Source organism: Alosa alosa, chromosome 19, assembly GCF_017589495.1.
Source record: "Alosa alosa isolate M-15738 ecotype Scorff River chromosome 19, AALO_Geno_1.1, whole genome shotgun sequence".
Lineage (NCBI taxonomy): Eukaryota > Metazoa > Chordata > Actinopteri > Clupeiformes > Clupeidae > Alosa > Alosa alosa.
In genome coordinates, this window is record NC_063207.1 from 18836460 (window position 1) to 18855882 (window position 19423).

Genomic DNA, 19423 nt, shown 5'->3' on the forward strand with positions numbered 1-19423 from the left:
AAACCCGAATAGAAGCCGTGGACTAAACCGATTCAGCCATGGCCGCTGATAGTGAGTATCCCCGTTGGATTCTGATATCGATTGTCCAGAGATAAAGATGTGCAAATATCTTCAGCACCCCACCCCCATCTTCCACAGCCGTTCTTGATGTTGCAGGGTCCGTAGCTAGCCTACGCAGTAATAAAGATAAGCAATGCGTCCCATCTTTGTATGGCTGCGCATACAGTGGGATCTCTCTAAGTAATATAGCTGCCTTGTGTATGGGTTATGCTACTTTGTAATAATTAGTGTTTAAATACAGGTGTAGGAATGATGGTGTCAGTCATATTTTACTCTCTCCAAACTACCCACAATACGCGCGGCTATTGTGTTTGTATCGAGGTTTTCATACAAGTCCATTAGGCTACCCCCTAACTCACGTCTCACATTATTCCACATTGATGAGGCGACCCATTTGAAGGCCAATTGCTTTTGGGAAGGTTCTCAGTTTCAGGCCAGGGCAAGGCCCGTTAAAGCTTTGCACTTTGGAAATATATGGGCTCTATCCAAGAACAACAGCAATTTAATTACACCACAAATCTAAGACTAGGTTACTTCTTAAATTATTTTTACACTCTGTCAGGTAGTGATGGTTGTTTCTTACACAAAGCCCTGCGCCTTTAATCAGCAGGTTCTAAGTTTTGAGGTGGTGGGACATGTAGAAAATGAATCAGCAGATACCGCTGGTGGCAGGATTAGCCATGCCTTTAGGAAGAGTCTGTGACATTCCCTAGATGCATGAGACTCACACCCAGTCCCATGTGAACTCTCACTAATGTCTTTTGCTGAAGAGGGACTCTATTGTCATGGTCCTCCCGTTCCATTTAGGCCACTGTTTATCATTAACCTGGTTCCACACTAGACTTGACTCACAGATTCCTAGCATGGGGGGTCTGATTTTTGAAGCCAAATGTCATTTCAGGCATAATCAAACAAAAATGCTGGTTGAAACAGATAAGTTTAGCTTTTGTTTCAACTGCGTTACTGGGGCATTCTAAAGGGTCAGATATGACCAGAGGCATAAACATTTCTGGTCTTGCAATAACACGCACAGCGGGAAGAACAGAGACACCTGGTACATGTTACAGTTGAGGAGGCATCATATAGCGATTAATGAATGATAGTGTGTGCTGTTTGCTGTTTGTGTGTGTGTGTGTGTGTGTGTGTGTGTGTGTGTGTGTGTGTGTGTGTGTGTGTGTGTTGGAGAGAGTGTAACTCATGGTGTGGGCTAAGGTGAGGTCAAGGTAAGGTCAGAGAGATGACACTGTCTGCTAGCACTGAGCTAGCCTTTAGTTACTGTAGGACTGTGTCGCAAGATCTTTCATTTGGACAACCTCTAGTGGTCAGTGTGGTATGTGGACAAGTCACAGGGATAATGGCTGATGAGAAGCTACTCCATGCACTCTAACTCTCATACTTTGCTTGTGGTCGTAACTGAACTGAACTGAACTGAGAAAAGCTTTTCAATACCCTCCGCATCTCTACATTGTAAAGCAATGTGACTCTTGTGCCACTGATATATCAATGTGACTGAAATCAGGTGGAAGGGAAGTTCAGGAAACATTCTAGAAGCATAGAGTGAGTTGTCTAAGAGAGGACATAATCCTGGGCTTTCCCTGGGCAATGCCGTCCACATGTGTTTGCACAAGTCATGAGTAGCCCATTTCTTTGTCCTGTGTGCCAGGTCAAGACTCGTTTAGCACTGCTTATTTTGCCATGGAGATGGAGGAAATGGTAACGGCATGAGCCATGTAAAGGAACAATGGCAAAAGTACACACAGTTATGTTTGTGTATGATTGTGAGTGACTGTGGCTCTGGCCAAATGTGTGTGCAGACAGAGTGAGGCCCACGGATGGAGAAAGAGAAATAGAGACTGTTTGTGGGTGGAACCATATCGTTTCACCCCCAACATACTGGCAAAAATTCACCTGTTACAGCCACAGGATTGCATTCAAGCTATAGCATTGACTGAAGTATGGTTATGGTATCATCTACTGTGGAACATACACAACTGGTAAATTATTTTGAATAGCAATAAAAAATACGTCATATTATTTTTAGTGTGATTAGTATGCCTGGTGTGGTAGTTTAGAATTTTCTCACTTTTTACCTTTCTCACCTAGTTTTTCTTGAGAGTTGTTTCATGTTTCCTGTCTCCGGTGATGCATGCACAGACTGCTTCAGTGGTCATAAATGATCATGGTAGTAAAGGGCATTATTGAATGTTTTAGAACTTGTTTATGCTAATATATTAGATGACTGTTATATCTGATGACTGTTATATCTGTTATATATATATCTGTTTTCTATAAAGAGATGCCATTTACCGTACCATGGCAGTGTTATTTCTTTTGGTTGCCTACTGGTACTTAAACACTGTACCGATTTGCAAGGCACCTCAGATGAAAGTGTCGGCTAAGTGGACGTGACAGTGTGTGACGCCACTGTTCGAAACTGGAGGTGTTTGCCATTGCGTGAGGGTGTAGAGGAGAGCTAGGCGAGATGAGAAGAGCTTGTCTGGGCTGTTTGAGCGAGTGCCCGGGTGGAGGATAGGCAGTGGCCACGACCAGGGGGCAAATCAAGGCCATCAGGAGCTGCAGGTTGTCATCACCCCCACCCCAAGCCCACTCCTGTAGCGGAGCAGGGTTTCCCTCCTGAGGGGGAGATGAGGGATCCATCTCTCACAGGATGGGAGGTCCAGTCTGGGCCCAGCGGGAGAGGAAGTGCCCCCGGAGACTGGAAGAGCTCTGAGTCAACTTCCTGGCTGCCTCTTCTAATTTAGCGCTGCTGGTGTGGAATATCAGTTTAGGTAGAAAAGAGACAGCAGAAGAAGGAGCGTTCTGAGCAACGAAAGAAGAGTGGAGTGAGTGAAGGAGGTGAGAGGACCCGTCGAAGGTGAGAGTTTGGATGGAGGGGTGGGAGGAACGTTAAGGGTAATATTGCTAAAGAAGGGAAACAGAATATGGACTCTGCATGTTGGAATCTGGCAGAGAGCAAGGGGGAGACTACACACAGTTTCGCTGTACATGTAATGTTCCAACCGCTCCGGGTGCTTGGTGTGTGTGTGTGTGTGTGTGTGTGTTTAGTTGTGAATGTGTAGGTCCTTTGGTGTGTGTGTGCGTGTGTACTTGTGTGTGTGATAGTTGTTGTTTGTGATTAAGTGAGTGCCTGTTTCTAGCTGATTGCTTAAATTTGACATTGGGATAGTGTCCCATGTTATTTCATTGAAAGTGAACATAAAACATCCTAACTTTGACAAGTTTGGATGAGAACTGTATTGAAATGTATTTTAAGATCATTTAATATTTTGAATGATCACACATTACAATACATTTATATTTGTTACTTTTGGTTATTCCTCGCCACCATATTGCCATTGGTTAACATCATTGTTTACATCAGGAGGCAGAATCATGGCAGGAGCATGAGATGTGCAATGTAATGTATAGCATATTAGAGATGTACAATTTAATGTATAGCTATATGATATGTACAATTTAATGTATAGCATATATGAGAGCTGCCTCGGCTCACACACAATACTTTGGCAAGCCAGACCCACATCACGATGTTGGGTCTGGGAATACACCATTGCCAGGGCTCAATCCTTGGGGCGGGATAAACGGTTCTTTCAAATTCCCTCTGCACGCAATAGGATAGCGCTACAACCCCTCCAGTGCCACTCAGTGCCGAGTCGCGGCCAAAGCTGATTCGAAGGCCGCTGTTCGCCAGCAGCAGCAGCCATCCTCTTTGTTTTCAAGTAGCAGGGAATTCACACGGAACCGTCGCAACTCTGTTAAGCCTGCCCATCGACTCTATACACAATGTGATTGGCCTGACCTGAGTTTGGTTTTCCAGCTCGCAAGCTGTTGCTAGACCACCCTGGCTGCAAATTACATTTGCTGCCGCTTGAGTGCGTCTAGATTTCTAGGCTAGTGTCCTAACTACCAAAAGAAAAAAGCCTGCCTCATTGGCCTGCCCTATGGGCCTTCCAGAGTAACCTTCTTCTTCTTTTTCTTCTTTTAATTCTTCAGTGAGTTTTCTTTGGCAGTTTGCTAACGGAGTGCATTACCACCATCTGCTGGACTAAAGTGTGATGGCAGGTGTACTCTGTAGCCTCGTTCTGGCCGCCAATAGAAAATAGAATGACCAATAGATGGTGCTGTGTTTGTCATTTCTATGGATGTCAGGTGGTGGACTTGATTGTCCTGGGCTGTTGTGGCCTGTTTATATAATGTGTTATGTATGTTTTACTTGTCCCTTGTGTTTGTAATATTATGAGTTGTAATGAGATGAGAGGTTCTGTGAAATGTAATCAGCTGACTTCAGAGGACTTCAGAAATGCAGACTTGGTAGTCTTCCTCCTTTGATCAGTAGAGGGCAATATCTGCACGTCATGAGGCAGATTAAAGAAAGATACAGCGTTTCTGCTGAGGATGCTATGTGGTCTTCACCAGTCTTTCAGCACTCTTTCTCTCTAAGGAAGCCTCAACTGGATAACCCTCCGTACTCTTTTCTTAACTACTCTTTGTTCATACACATACTGTTATAAAATAAATGCTGCTTGTTTCATATTCTATATCAGTCTGTAATGTGGTAATAATAATAATATAAACAACTATTGTTATTATTATTATTATTATTAGTAGTAGTAGTAGTATTAATGTAACAAAATTGCAATGGTGGCAGAGAAATAGAGAAATGAGGGAATGAATGAGAAAATGAGAAACAAAAAAAGGATAGTGTTCTGTTTCTAGGACAAGTGAATATATAGTAGCCTACATGCGCATGCTGTATACAGTATCCTTGTTAGTGAGTGCAAACACTGAATAGACCAGTGTCCCTGATTCATTTGTTAATGAGCGTATAAAAGTAAAGGATTGCTTTGAAATGTTGATTGTAAGTCTTGTCGTGATCATGTAGCACAGAGAGGGAATGAGAGAAGGTGACAGTTAGAGGCAGACACAGAGAAAGAGAGGTTTGGAGTTATTCAGCAGTACATATAATCCCTCTGAGCTGGAGCTAGGTGTCAAGAAGGCAATAGAGTTCAGCCTGTTGCCGTGGTGTGACCTGTTTAACCAATGAAACATGTAGATGCACACACACACACACACACACACACACACACACACACACACACACACACACACACACACACACACACACACAGACACACACAAATCATAAGCCTTCAATTTGGCTCTATTTCATGAGTCAACTGTTCTGTATTTTCTGTGTGTTTGTGTGTGGTGGAGGACATCACTAGCATTGAAATACATTGTAGTAATTGGGTTTTCCTTATTGGCTGCTGACATTCAAAGAGCATGGATTAAACAGGTGCCTTCCAGGGGATGGTGTGTGTGTGTGTGTGTGTGTGTGTGTGTGTGTGTGTGTGTGTGTGTGTCTGTGTGTCTGTGTGTGTCTGTGTCTGTGTGAGTGTGTTCATCTGGAGTCTTATTTTCATTTGTTTGTGTGTGTCTGTGTGGACGAGAGAGATGGAGAGACAGAGAGAGGCAGATTGGGCAGCTCAGAGGAGGTCTGTGATGTGTGTGCATTTCCGATCCATCTGTCCTGACCTGGGACAGCGAGGTGTGTGTGTGTGTGTGTGTGTGTGTGTGTGTGTGTGTGTGTGTGTGTGTGTGTGTGTGTGTGTGTGTGTGTGTGTGTGTGTGTGTGTGCGTGTGTGTGCACAAATGGTTGGCACTTATTTAGACAGCCATGTCAGCCAATACTGCCTCTCTCCTATATTTCATGTTCTCTCTTTTCCCCCTTTCTCTTTCTGTCTCTCTCTCTCTTTCTCTTTCTTTCTGTTCCTCTGCCCTCTCTCTTTCACATCCTCACGTTTGTGTGGATATTCTGACCTCAGCGGGAGTCCTTGGCCACTCTGAGTGCTACAGAGTCCAGAGAGAAGAGGGCAGTGAGAGAAACATGCGAGTTTGAGAGGGAGAGAGAGAAAGAGAGAGAGAGGCCAATTATCTCTATACCAATACTTTATAATGTAAAGTTGATTATTAACATGTTTTACTTGTAGCTTTGGCAACAGTGACTCTACTCATTCATGCCAATAAAGCACCATTTGATTTGATTTGATTTGATTTGATTTGAGAGAGAGAGAGAGAGAGAGAGAGAGACCTTCTGGAGTTACAGAATACACCTTGTTAGTGCCCCGCCCCCCTCCGGCTTTATGATATCACTGAATGAGGCATTGAGCATTAATATTTTGGCTGTGTGTGTGTGTGTGTGTGTGTTCAGATGAATGGTATTCCTGCATGTAATGCATTTGTCTTCCACATATGATACAGTATAATGTCTTTGGCCTGCACTATTTCCCCGTTGGGCACTTGTACACCCTAAATCCTTGAATGTTGATGATTCAAAGTGAAGGTAATTCAACTTGTAAAAAATAGTCTAGCAATGTTTTACCTGTCTACCAGATTAGTAATCTGTACATGCAGTGTGTATAGTTAAATGTATTAGGTTTAAGCATTGATGCCCTACACTAAAGACCTGCCCAATTGTGTATATGTGTGTGATTCTGTATTGTGTGTGTGTGTGTGTGTGTGTGTGTGTGTGTGTGTGTGTGTGTGTGTGTGTGTGTGTGTGTGTGTGTGTGCTTACCTTTGTATTCCCATGTGCTTACATGCATGTATTTTTTTGCATATGTGTAAACTTGTGGGCTTGTTTGTGTGTGTGTGTGTATGTGTATGTGTGTGTGTGTGTTTGTGTGTGTGTGTGTGTGTGTGTGTGTGTGCTTACATGTACCTGCATGTGTGTGTGCCTACATGTCCTGCATCCTACGTCTGTGTTTACTTGCTTGTTGTTTATTTATTTATTTATTTATTTCTCTTTTTGCACTGTCCCCGTGTTGCACGTCAGGCTGCGTGTTGGTGTGGTCTGATGCGTGTGTCTCTGTGTGTCCCCTCTCCCTGGCAGTCACGCCGGAGGCCATCGGCTTCCTGTCGGCCGTGGGCGTCTTTGTGGTCCTGCTGGCCATCCTCTTCCTCTTCATCAACAAGAAGCTGTGCTTCGCCCGCGTCGGGGGCCTGCCCTGCCTGGAACAGTACAGCCGCCGCCGCCGCAAGGAGCGCGGTGTGCACCAGGGCCTGGGTGAGTACAGGGGCCCGACACTCCACTCCACACACAAGATGGGCGGGAGATGAATTAGGAAAGTGTGCGCTCACATGGACGCACACACGTCAAACACACACAAACATACATGTATACATACATACATGTATAGATATGTGAATATAATACATTCTAAAAAACTTTCATACGTTCTTTCTCTCTCCCTCTCTCGCAGACTCAAATACTCAAATACACACACACACACACACACACACACACAGGATTATGAGAGTAGAATGTGTATACCTGTGGATGAAGTCAGCCTCTTGTGGTTACTTAGTTGATGTAAGGATGGGCTGTTTTGGCTTGTGTTTCTGTGGTCACACCTTTATTTGCGAGAACAGTGGGATAACTCTTGATGTTAATTGGTATTCAGTATCCATACACTTGATGAAAGTTCACACTGTTGGATGAGATCATTTTTTATCTTGAGTTGTTAATGTGTACTGCCATTTAAGCCTCTTCTTATCTTGCCTGTGCTTTTGTTCCTTTGTGGTTTTTTATGTCCTTCCTTCCTTCCTTTCATGACTAAGCAGTGAGGTGTTATTTTGCTCCCCTCGGAAATCTAGTCAGCATCACTTAACTAAAAACTTATTATACTGAATACTCCATGTTCCATGGTAGATAGTCCTAAAATCTTAATGTTGAAATTGTATGAGAGAGAGAAGAGAAGAGAATTAGGAGTCCTTATGTGTGTGTGTTTCTGTGTGTGAGTGTGTGTAGTGTATATGATGTGTGATGTGTACAGTGTGTGTCAGGGAGTGTGTTTGCTGCTCCGGTATTTCCAGGTCGGGCGGTTCCTTTAGCAAACAGTCCACTTTGTGTAGCTCAGAGCAGTTCCAGGTAGCACTCAGCTTTTCTGTTTGACATGACAGATGGACCACAGGAGCACAGACTTAGCTACGTGCCGCCCATCCTCTGTCTGGATCTGCTGTTGTACCTGAGCTTCTCTTTCTGGAGTGACTTTGGGTTTGTCAAAGAGATGATGGTAGGTTTGTAGTCACGCCCTCCTCCTCCTCCTCCTCCTCCTCCTCCTCCTCCTGTTCCTGCTCCTGTTCCTGCTCCTACTGCTCCTTATTCTGCTCCTCCTGCTGCCCTTGTTCCTCCTCTTCCACTTCCGCTTCACTCTGAAGTGACGTCGGGTCATCATGACGTCCTCCTGGGGCCCCAGCTTCCAGGCGTTCTCGGCGCGGCTGGTCGAGATGTCGGAGGCGTTCTCGGCCAGCCTCCTCAGCCTGCGCCAGCCCGCGCCCGCCGAGCCGCCAGAGCCGGACCAGAAGAACCCCTCAGAGCCCGCCGCAGGTTCTGGCTCGGACTACGATGACAATGACAACGACAACGACAACAACACTGATCGCAAAGGAGACCTGGAGAAGGAGGCCGAGGCTACAGGGGCCACAGGGGACAGGCTGCAGGCCCTACAGGCCGAGTTGGCATGCAGGGGCCTGGGCGGCAGGCCACCGTCTGACCCCTCGCCTGACCAGCTGTCCATCATAGCGGAGGAGAGGGAGGACCTGGAGAGCCAGAGGAGCATGGCAAACTCCCGCTGCTGGGACACACCGGGCTGGTAAGAACTTCACTGAGGGTCGGCGGAGTTGTGGCGTCTGGCTGGAAATACCTGATAGGGTCTAGTCAGATTTGGTGATGTTTAGCCTGTTGGGATTAGGTTTGTAGACGTACGCTGATGCCTTGTGGGCTCCCGGGATGTCTTGGGTGATCGCTGTGCTGTCAGTCAGGAATGTAATTGCGTATTGACAACATTCTGCAAAAATATGAAATTCTGTGATGTCACAAATGTCACAAAATGAAAAAGAAATCCACCCTCCATCTCTATCACATTGCTGTGTGTGGACACCCTCCATCTCTATCACATTGCTGTGTGTGGACAAACATGCAGCCATGGTAGTATTGATATTGAGAAATGTCTATGGTAAGGTTTAGTGAAATGTCTTGAGTCTGACAAGGTTGTTGAGTTTGGAGAGGTGTGGTTAGATTTTCTGACATCTTGAGATAATGATAGCTTCATCGCCGTAGCCAGGCTTACATCTGGGATGATACAATTGAGACAAGTTGCCTGTTGCATTGTATTGGCTGCTCATTCTGAATCTTTGGAGAGACTCCTACGTTTGGCCTTCTTCACTTTGTCTGTGAGCACAGCGCTATTGTAGGCAGCATGTTCTGCCTCATTCCCATCCGCCTCCAGTGAAAACCTTTGAGTTCAGTTACTCTCAGCAGTCATTAGTCAGTCGGTGAGGCGTCGATACTCCCACCTCTCCTCATGAGTTTTAGCGCACAGTAATACGCACGCAAACACATTCACACATGCACACAAATAAACAGCTGCTCACACACACACACACACACACACACACACACACTGGCACACTTACACAAGCACAACCACAGTTGCTTGTGTTGCTGAGTTGTTCGCACAATAGCAGGAGGTTCTGTGTGTGTGTGTGTGTGTGTGTGTGTGTGTGTCTGTGTCTCTGTCTGTGTGTGCACGCGTGTGTGTGTATCAGTGGGGACTAGAAAGTAAACAGTGGAATGTTTGTTTTGGTCTGTCTCTCTGGGGTTTTAATGAGTAAGCTGATATGCAAGCGGAGCAAGTAGCCGCCTTCAGAAAACACACACACACACACACACGCGCGCACACACACATGCACACACGCACACAAAGATGCAGATTATTATGCGGAAGCACACACACATGCACAGGTGGCTTACCAGACACTCACACACACTGAGTGTTGTGTGTGCTCAGAACCTGATTATTATGCGGCCCCACACACACGCGGGTGCACAAACATTGCTTGTTGGACAAACAGAACACACACACACACACACACACACACACACACACACACACACACACACACACACACACACACACACACACAGTTCTATTTGATTGCTTGGTCCATCAATCTTGAGAGCTCCCTGTTCTTAGCGGTGTGCTTCTCAAGAGGCCATCTGAAGGAGACACTCTGTATTTCATCTTCTAAAACACACACACACACACACACACACACACACACAAAGTATGGAATTTGATTTTAGTAATTTCCAGGTCTGGATGAGTATGAAAAAAAGAAGGGTGTGGAGAAATATTTGTGTTTCCAGACTATTGCATCTACAGTATAAATCATTTCAGTCAGTCCATAATGAACCATTCCTACTGTGGTGTAGCTCAACTATCAGTCCACATCGTCAAGACACAATTATATGGGGGTCCTCAGAACCTGACCATGGAACCAAAACCTAATCGAGAATCGAGAAATAGCTCTGCTATTTTCGGGTTAAACACTGACTTTCGAATAGATTTTGCCTCAATAAAAATGTGCTTCAGGTAGACTTTAGACCTTTTCCATAATTTAAGCTAGGGCCCCTAGTTTTGAGGTCAAATTCCCGGTCAAACAACATTTCCTTTTGACATAAAGCACAGTCTGTGAGCTTCGCTTGGTGGAAACAAAACTTTGTGGTTGTATTTATTCATTGAAAACTATATGATGCGCTAGATAGAATGGCAAAAGTGTTACAGTCTGAAGTTGACGACAGCTGTACGAACTGCCAGCTGGCTCATAGAAAAATGACCCGGCTAAATAGATGAATATTAAAGGAGAATTCCGGTGTGATATTGACCTAAAGTGTATTGAAACATGATACCGAGTGTGAACGTATGTCTCATAGCCCATCTCGGCTTGTCCCTGCACTCCAAAAATCTGGCGCTTAGTTAGCCGATGCTACCAACAGCTTTTTCAATAGTGGTGGTGCTTGACATCGGGTTTAACTAGCCATGCAAATAAATCACTGTTTTACACCCATTTACGAGGCTCAATGTATCTCCACACTTCATTGGTAGACTTCGAGGGCCCTGACATTTTAAAGCGAGACATTGAGAACTTTGAAAAGCACTGGTAGTTTACTTACAAGACGATTTATACAGACAGTATCTTCACGGTTTAGCGTTTGCAGCCATCTTGAATTTAGTCACGATAAATTCGAAAGCAACGAGTAAGAATGAACAGGTATGATAAGGGATCAGATTCCAAAATAATTCAGTGGAAATGCATGGATTCCAGTTGCTGCTACTGGAAGAAACTGGAATCCATGCATTTCCACTGAATTATTTTTGAAGTGTGAGATACATTGAGCCTCCTGAAATGGGTGTAAAACAGTGATTTATTTGCATGCATAGCCCTCGATGTCAAGCACCACTATTGAAAAAGCTGTTGGTAGCATCGCTAACTAGCTTCAGATTTTGGAGTGCAGGGGACAAGCCCGAGATGGGCTATGAGACATACGCTCACACTCGGTATCATGTTTCAATACACTTTAGGTCAATATCACACCGGAATTCTCCTTTAAGTGTCATTTTTTAATTCACATCAGTTGTCCATGCATTTGTTTTCACCAACTTATCCCAAACCAGAAGTGGCCGCAATGTCAAGTATATGGTCAGAAAAATCTACTGAGAAGTTTGGAAATTTGAGTATGGAAAAAGTATGAAATTTTGAAATGGAAAATGTGTAGGAACCCTGCACACACGTGTGCGCGTATCACACACACACACACACACACACACACACACACACACACACAGACACACAGGTTTTGCAGTGCTTAGAGTGCTTACAATGAATCCTCAACATGGTTGTGTTTCCAGATAGGTCTGTCGTGTTCAATCCTCTGAGACCTCTGTATAAAAAAAATATTGTTCCCTCTCAAGCTCTCTGTGGTCATGATGGACCGGGACATGTGCGCCCATCCAGCTACAGTGGCTCTCCAGTGGCTCAGGTGCACAAGGAGGGGGGGAGGTGCGGAAATCTCCCAAGACAACCCAACAGAGAGCACATGTGCTCATAGGCAGAGGAGAGCTGAAGGAGTGGTGGCCTGGCCTGGCACAGGGGATCTGGGTCACATGAAAGGAAAGGCAACCTTGTGCGCAGGTCCATGTGGCAGGGACTGCTGAATGGAAGCCATGCGATATTTATTTTTAGATGATTAACCTTATTTTGTTAGCCGGCGAGGAAAAGAGTCTGTGTTTCTCTCTCACACTCTCTCTCTCTTTTACTCTCTCTCTCTCCAGCTGGAGCAGTGGCTCCCTTGCCAGCCAAGTGGCAGAGTGCTGAGAGGGAGAGTGTGTGTGTGTGTGTGTGTGTATGTGTGTATATGTATGTGTGTGTGTGTGTGTGGGGGTCAGGCTGTGTATTGAGATAGTTGCAGGTGCAGGTCTTTACGTTGCTCTGAGGGTGGTGTTTGTATGTGTGTTTGAGTGTGAATGTGAGGGAGATAGTGATAGAGAGAGAGAGAGAGAGAGATTATGATAGTAGGTGGGGTCTCAATGTTACCCAACAATGATGTCTCTGTGTAAGTGCATTAAGCCAAGAAAATGCAGCCTTAAAGCTAAGAAAATGCAGCCTTAAAGCTATGTGTGTGTATCTGGCGTGTCTGTGTGTGTGTGTGTGTGTGTGTGTGTGTGTGTGTGTCAGAGGACGATGAGTTCCAGCAATCAATCATCTGCAAAAACAGCCCCCTCTGCCCAGTGTTAAGGCTGCCATGGTAACAGATCATTTCTGAGGCACGTTGTGTACATTGAGAAAAAAACCTCCTGAAGGGGTAAAGCAGTGGTTTCCATGGCGATCTCTGAAGCCACGCAGTGCGTCTCGGTCTAATTCGACTCGTATGAAAGGGACACAGAAGGATGATTCACTCTTCCTTGTTGTAACCAACACCCAAGAATGAACAGGAAGAATGAAAGAAAGACTGATAAGCAGGCATTTAAAGATCCGTAACCCTGCTTTGGGTCATTAAAGTCCCTAAACGTCTCTGGTTTTGAATATGCTGAAATATGTAGTTGCTGACATCCAGTTCATTCATAACTATGCTTATTTTTAGTGTTTGGGGGACTTTTATGTTGCTGTTCTTTAGATAGGCCTCTTCCTTGCACCTGTCACTCAGACAAGGGGACTCCCAAAGGCATGGAATTTTGAACTGAGATAGTCTTGTGCATTACAAGACCTGTGTTTGCTCCTGTTGTGAAGGTATGGAGTGAGGTCATCTGGGAATCTCTGACTATTGAAGTGTTTGGATGATTTTTAGTTTAGATTGCTGTTATATGTATGTTTCTTGCTCTTCTACTAGATCCTTTTAGTCCTCTCAAGATCTACTTTCTGTATCTACCTCTCTTTCTGAGGCTGTGGTTTCAGTCCTGCTCTGGGTCTTATTCTGCATCAGTTTCTTCTTTCCATATAACAGAGCCCAGCTTAGCCCAGCTACAGATGTCTTGTGTGGTGCACTCTCCCGTGGCCGATGCTAACACACATTTTACACACTGGTATACACTTTCACTCTCTGACTCAATGACTGTCCTCAAGTTAGTCTCTCTACATCACCTAACTGCATTACACACTATCATACACCATGCAGATGCACTGAGTCTCAACCACCTCTGTGTCCACCACTGGGGCTCTTGTGATACCACTGTGTTGACCTCTCTCGTAATCTTCCTCTTTATTTTCTCCAGTGATACAGTATCGCCTGACATCATTTTTTTTGCCTCTTTCCTCTCTCTTGCATCCTTTCCTCTCCTCTCTCTTGCATCCCTTTCTCTCCTCTCTCTTGCATCCCTTTCTCTCCTCTCTCTTGCATCCTTTTCTCTCTCTTGCATCCTTTTCCTCTCTCTTGCATCCTTTTCCTCTCTTGCATCCCTTTCTCCTCTCTCTTGCATCCTTTTCTCTCCTCTCTCTCTCTTGCATCCTTTCTCTCTTGCATCTCTCTTTGCATCCCTTTCCTCTCTCTTGCATCCCTTTTCCTCCTCTCTTTGCATCCCTTTCCTCTCTTTTGCATCCCTTTCTCTCCCTCCTTTCCTCTCCTCTCTCTTGCATCCCTTTCCTCTCTCTTGCATCCCTTTCCTCTCTCTTGCATCCTTTTCTCTCTCTTGCATCCTTTTCTCTCCTCTCTCTTGCATCCTTTTCCTCTCTCTTGCATCCTTTTCTCTCCTCTCTCTTGCATCCTTTTCTCTCTCTTGCATCCTTTTCTCTCTCTTGCATCCCTTTCTCCCTCTCTCTTGCATCCCTTTCCTCTCTCTTGCATCCCTTTCCTCTCTCTTGCATCCTTTTCTCTCTCTTGCATCCTTTCTCTCCTCTCTCTTGCATCCTTTTCTCTCCTCTCTCTTGCATCCCTTTCTCTCCTCTCTCTTGCATCCCTTTCTCTCCTCTCTCTTGCATCCCTTTCTCCTCTCTTCTCCCCTTGGCTCCTCCACTTCACCCCAAACCTTCTTCGCCACTAATTCATCCTCTGTCCCCCCCGCTGTGCTCCCTGTGTCAACACACACATTTCTGGATGTGTGTATGCATTACTTATTCGCATGTGTGTGTGTGTGTGTGTGTGTGTGTGGACGTTGGCTATGTCTGAGCAGTGAACAGCTTTGGCGATGATGGGGAGCAGTCGAGCTCGTCGGATAGCGAGGACGACGTGGCGAAGCAGTTCGAGATCTCCGTTTCGCGCTCGCAGAGCTTCCGCACAGGTGCCCAAGAGGCGGGCAGCGCACAGGGAGCTCAAGGGCGCCAGCACAAGTTCACCCGTCTGCTGTCCGACCAGGAAGAGGGCACCACCGAACCCTCAGACTGTGAGGGTATGCACTGACACACACACACACACACACACACACACACACACACACACACACACACACACACACACAACTGCGTACAGTATATACACACATGCACACAAACATACAGCACAAGCATTCACACATATCCCAACACAAACACATACAATGACAAATCCTATACAAAAACAAACACAATCACAATAACATGGAAACACATAAACATGAGCTCACAGACATGATTATGTTTGCACAAATGTACATATCAACTATAATGAAATTGCCCACATTTCCACTCAGATGCGTTCACAGAGGAAGTACGTACACTTTAGCCTAGAAATATTTATTTGTTTACAAGTAGGCAGTGGCATCTATATAGTATATCTACCCTCACAAACATGTAGTCTCGCCTCAGAATGACTTTTAGCACTTACTGTAAACAACGCGTAAATACTCTTAATCAAACCCAATCTTATTAATCCACTCCTCATGAACCTACTGCTCCCCCCCGTGTAAATAAAATGACAGCTAGCAGATTAATGCTCCAGATCAGCTCAGATTAACCCCACAGATTGGGCTCTTACCGTTCACAACTGGAAATTGAGTGAGTGAGCCCTGTCCAGATGTTTCATTAGGGATGTCCAGTCTACACTCCCAGATGTGGTGTGGTGTGGTGTGGTGTGGTGAGGGAAATTAGTGGAGATTAACCAGTCAGAGGAGGTCTTGGGCCCATGGGTTGTGTGAGAGATGAGTGGCCAGCACTCATCTGTTGCTAAAGGTCATTTGTGTCTTCTCTGAAGCATAAACTGCCCACTTGCAAAACTAAATGGATAGGAAAAAATGTCACTAACCAGTAAGGTATTTTCAGCTGTTAAGAGTCTTATCAAAGAAATCCATCCCTCATTCAGCTCATAGTCATGTAATTTTTAATCATATCATAGTCATAGTGATGATGTGTTGTATTTCTCCTGCTGAGCTCAAATGTAGAACATACAGTAATGTGCATGTCAAGCTTGTGTAGGACTTGACCCTGAGGTAATGTGTCATTTGTGTTATTGCAGCTACAGCTAAATTAGGACCCCCCTCCTAACCCAATCAGGTCGCTTTGTAGGATTGAATTTGGTCCTCTCCTCTTGCTGGTTCGATCTCGATCACTTGAACATAATGAGTCGCCGTGCCCTGTTGCCATGGCTGAGCGTCCTGGCAGTTGCCACGGCAACAGTTCGATTCTGCACTCGGCAGAATCTAATTGGCGGCTGTGGTCGAGCAGAACGCGCTGTTCCTTCAAAGGCCTGTCAATCACAGCAAATGAGGGCCTTTCAAAAGCCACGTGGAGCAGCTCAATGTTAAGTGCAGTCCAATCTGTCAAGGGCTGAATGAAACAGTCGGATGTATGGGCTAAAGGCCCACATTAAATGCACAGTGTGACGCATAGTTCTTTTTAGATTATGTGTGATGGGTAAGCGTTCTGTCTTTTAATACAAGGGGAGTAATAAATGCACAATAGCGTGGCCCCATTTTGAGTGTGACTCTGCAACTCCGACTATTTGAAGCTGTTGTGAGGCTTGTGAGTGCATATGTGTATCTATATGTTGGATGTATACATATGATATGTATACAACTGTCATTGGCATGCATGATATGGTACGATATGTGTGTTTGTGTGTGTGTGTATTTATGATTCTGTGACAGTGTGTAAACTCTTTTTCTCTCCAACCGTCTCCAACCCCAGATATGGACGCTGTGAGCCAACGCAGTTTCCGGGACCCGCTGACCTCCAGGCCCGTGTCCCGCTCAGGGGCTGAGGACGCGCGGCCCATCCGTGACCCCCTCCACGCCTGCGGGGACGGAGACAGAGACTCCCTGGGCTCCCAGGAGCCGGTGGAGACACGGGAGGAGGCCGTCACCCCCACTCCCACTCCCACCCCCAGGGAGAGGGGCAGCAGCAGCAGGGCGGGCAGCAGAGCCAGCAGCCGGGCTGGGAGCTGGGCAGAAAGCCAGGCGGGCAGTGGCACGGGCAGCCGGGGAGGCAGTCGACAGGGGCGGCGTAGGACCCCCGACAGCCTGGAGATGGTGGAGTCCATGGCCATGGAGAACCAGGCCTACGATCACGAGGGCACCGACAGCTCCTCCACCTGGAGCCCAGAGGTACCGCTGTGTGTGTGTGAGAGTGTTAGTGTGTGTGTGTGTGTGTCTGTGTGTGTATAAATGTGTGTTGAGCAGTCAGCTAAACAGACACTCCAAAGCAAGACATTGCTATGTTTCTTTCCCCATGACAAATTCCTAACTCCCAATTCCTTCACCCCGCTTGGCTCTACACGATCCTTACTTAACTGTCCACTCACGGGCAGCCAGTGAAGACGGTCACAGTGAAAGACTGTGGAGACATGGTCATTATGCTCACAGTGCATGACCAGTGGCCTCAAAGGGAGTCATCCATGCCAGGGAACTGATCGATGCTGCAACAGAACACTTTAGTCGAGCAGTCATTATTTTCACATCACATCAATTAGAGCAATCACATACTATAGCCACGTCTCTCATGCCTCTTTCATGCTTTCTCTCTGTCTACATTTAAGTGTCTCTCTCTTGCCTTCTCTGTCTCTATCCCCCTCTCTCTCCTCTTTTCCCTGTCTTCTCTTCTCCATGCCTCTCTGGTCCCTTGCTTCTCCTCTCACTCAGTGCTTTCCCCAGGGTCTGTGTTGTGCTGGGTTAGACTGAGAGCTCAGGTGTCATAAATAGGCATGAGGCACAGAAAAAATACTGCCACCCCACCCTCAGCCTACCCCACCCCTGCGCACACACCCCCATTAAGCTGGCGGCCCTTTGCTAATGGAGACGTTCTTCTCTAATGTGTTGATGTGTGGAGTCAAGGGAAACTCTCAGCCAGTTGAAACTGTCAGAGAGAGTAGGTTTGTGGTGTCTGTGTGTGTCTGATGATGGTGTGTGTGTGTGTGTGTGTGTGTGTGTGTGTGTGTGTGTGTGTGTTTGTGTGTGTGTGTGTGTGTGTGGGAGAGAGAGAAAATGTGTGAAAGGGAGGGTGAGAATGACAGGGAAAGGGAGGAAGGGAGGGAGAGAGAAAGACGAGAGTGTATATGTACAGAGTGGACAGACAGTATTGATGTTTTAGCCATTTAATCCACCTTCAGGTATATATGCTGGCTGTGTGTGTGTGTGTGTGTGTGTGTGTGTGTGCTAGTGTTGTGTGTGAGAGTGTGTTTGTAATTCTGCAAGCAGGCTCTCATCCTCTGACGTGCAATTGTCACTCTGTCTATCTTATCAGGAGTCTGAGGTTGTCATGGCAACCTCGGCTCATTGTGTGTTCTGTCAACATCGGGCTTCACTGCTCTTTATGTAGTTTCTCTTTCTCCTCAAACACACACACATAAATACACACTCACTCTCACTCACACACACACACAAACACACACACACACACACACAAAGACTCAGGGGAGAGAGGAAGGCAAGAGAGCAATGTGTGAACAGAATCTCCAGATTAATGAGATTTTCTGCATAGCTGTCATGTGCCATTTGTCTACCTGATGTCTCTTCCGTAATACACACCCACACACACACACATGTTATTCCATAACCTCCATACCGTAAATATATGTGGTTTACAGTATTTATGAATGTGCAGGTGTGTGTGTGTGTGTAACATATAATGATAATTCATGAATAACTCTGTCTCTCTCTCTCTCTACCCCTCGGAGACGGCAGCCTGGGGACCCCTCTCTGTGTCCCCATCCCCCATCTCAAGTCACGCAGGCTGGTGGTGGTCCTTGACTACCGGCCCACCTCCGCCAAGCTGCTGGTCACCGTGGTGACGGCGCACGGCATCCCGGACAAAGGCGGCGCCAGGCGGCATGGACTCCCTGGCGGAGTGCTGCCGTGCTGCTGCCCGACCAACCCATTGCGCCACAAGGCAGTGCAGGCAGCGGCTCAGCCAGCCCGGCTGACACCTTCAGCCCGGCACCTGGAGCCGGGCGAGCTGGCCGCGTCGGCGCTCCGGCTGCGCCTGTACGCGCTCGGGCGCATGAGCCGCGAGCGCATGATGGGCGAGGCCGTGTACCGCCTCGCCAAGCTCAACGCCACCACCAACACCGGCGAGACCGAGGTCATCCTCACCCTTGAGCCACGCAGCAACCTGAGGGTGAGCGAGAGGGGGAGGAGGGAGAGAGAGAGAGAGAGAGCGGTGGTGATAGAGTGAGAGAAAGAGAGAGAGAGAGCGGTGGTGATAGAGTGAGAGAAAGAGAAAGAGTGAGAGAGCGGTGGTGATGGAGTGAGAGAAAGAGAGCAGTGGTGATGGAGTGAAAGCGAGAGAGAGAGAAAGAGAGAGAGAGCAGTGGTGATGGAGTGAGAGAAAGTGAGAGAGAGCAGTGGTGATGGAGTGAAAGCGAGAGAGAGAGAGAGAGAGAGCAGTGGTGATGGAGTGAAAGAGAGAGAGAAAGAGCGGTGGTGATGGAGTGAGAGAAAGGGAGGGGGAGAGCTGTCGGTGTAAATGAAACCAAAGAGGTGGTGTGCCTTTTGAATCGATAATAAGTGTGAGTGTGTTTTATGAATTGACTGTGTGTAGATAACAGCTGTTTGTGAGTGGATGTGCTGTTCCGAAGATTGTAACTTGAATACGGACTCCC

General features: G+C 46.4%; 1 protein-coding gene across 1 annotated transcript in view; it reads left to right on the forward strand.

Annotated features, from left to right (window-relative positions):
• Nucleotides 1-7064: 7064 nt before the first annotated feature.
• The window catches only part of LOC125284420 (synaptotagmin-16-like), a 15483-nt gene continuing 3124 nt past the window's right edge, over nt 7065-19423 (forward strand). Inside the window, exons 1-5 of the mRNA XM_048228357.1 lie at nt 7065-7147; nt 8044-8716; nt 14586-14804; nt 16516-16985; nt 18547-18939. Coding sequence (XP_048084314.1) covers nt 8317-8716; nt 14586-14804; nt 16516-16985; nt 18547-18939 — 1482 coding nt within the window. The 5' untranslated portion in view covers nt 7065-7147; nt 8044-8316. The remainder of the gene's footprint in view (nt 7148-8043; nt 8717-14585; nt 14805-16515; nt 16986-18546; nt 18940-19423) is intronic.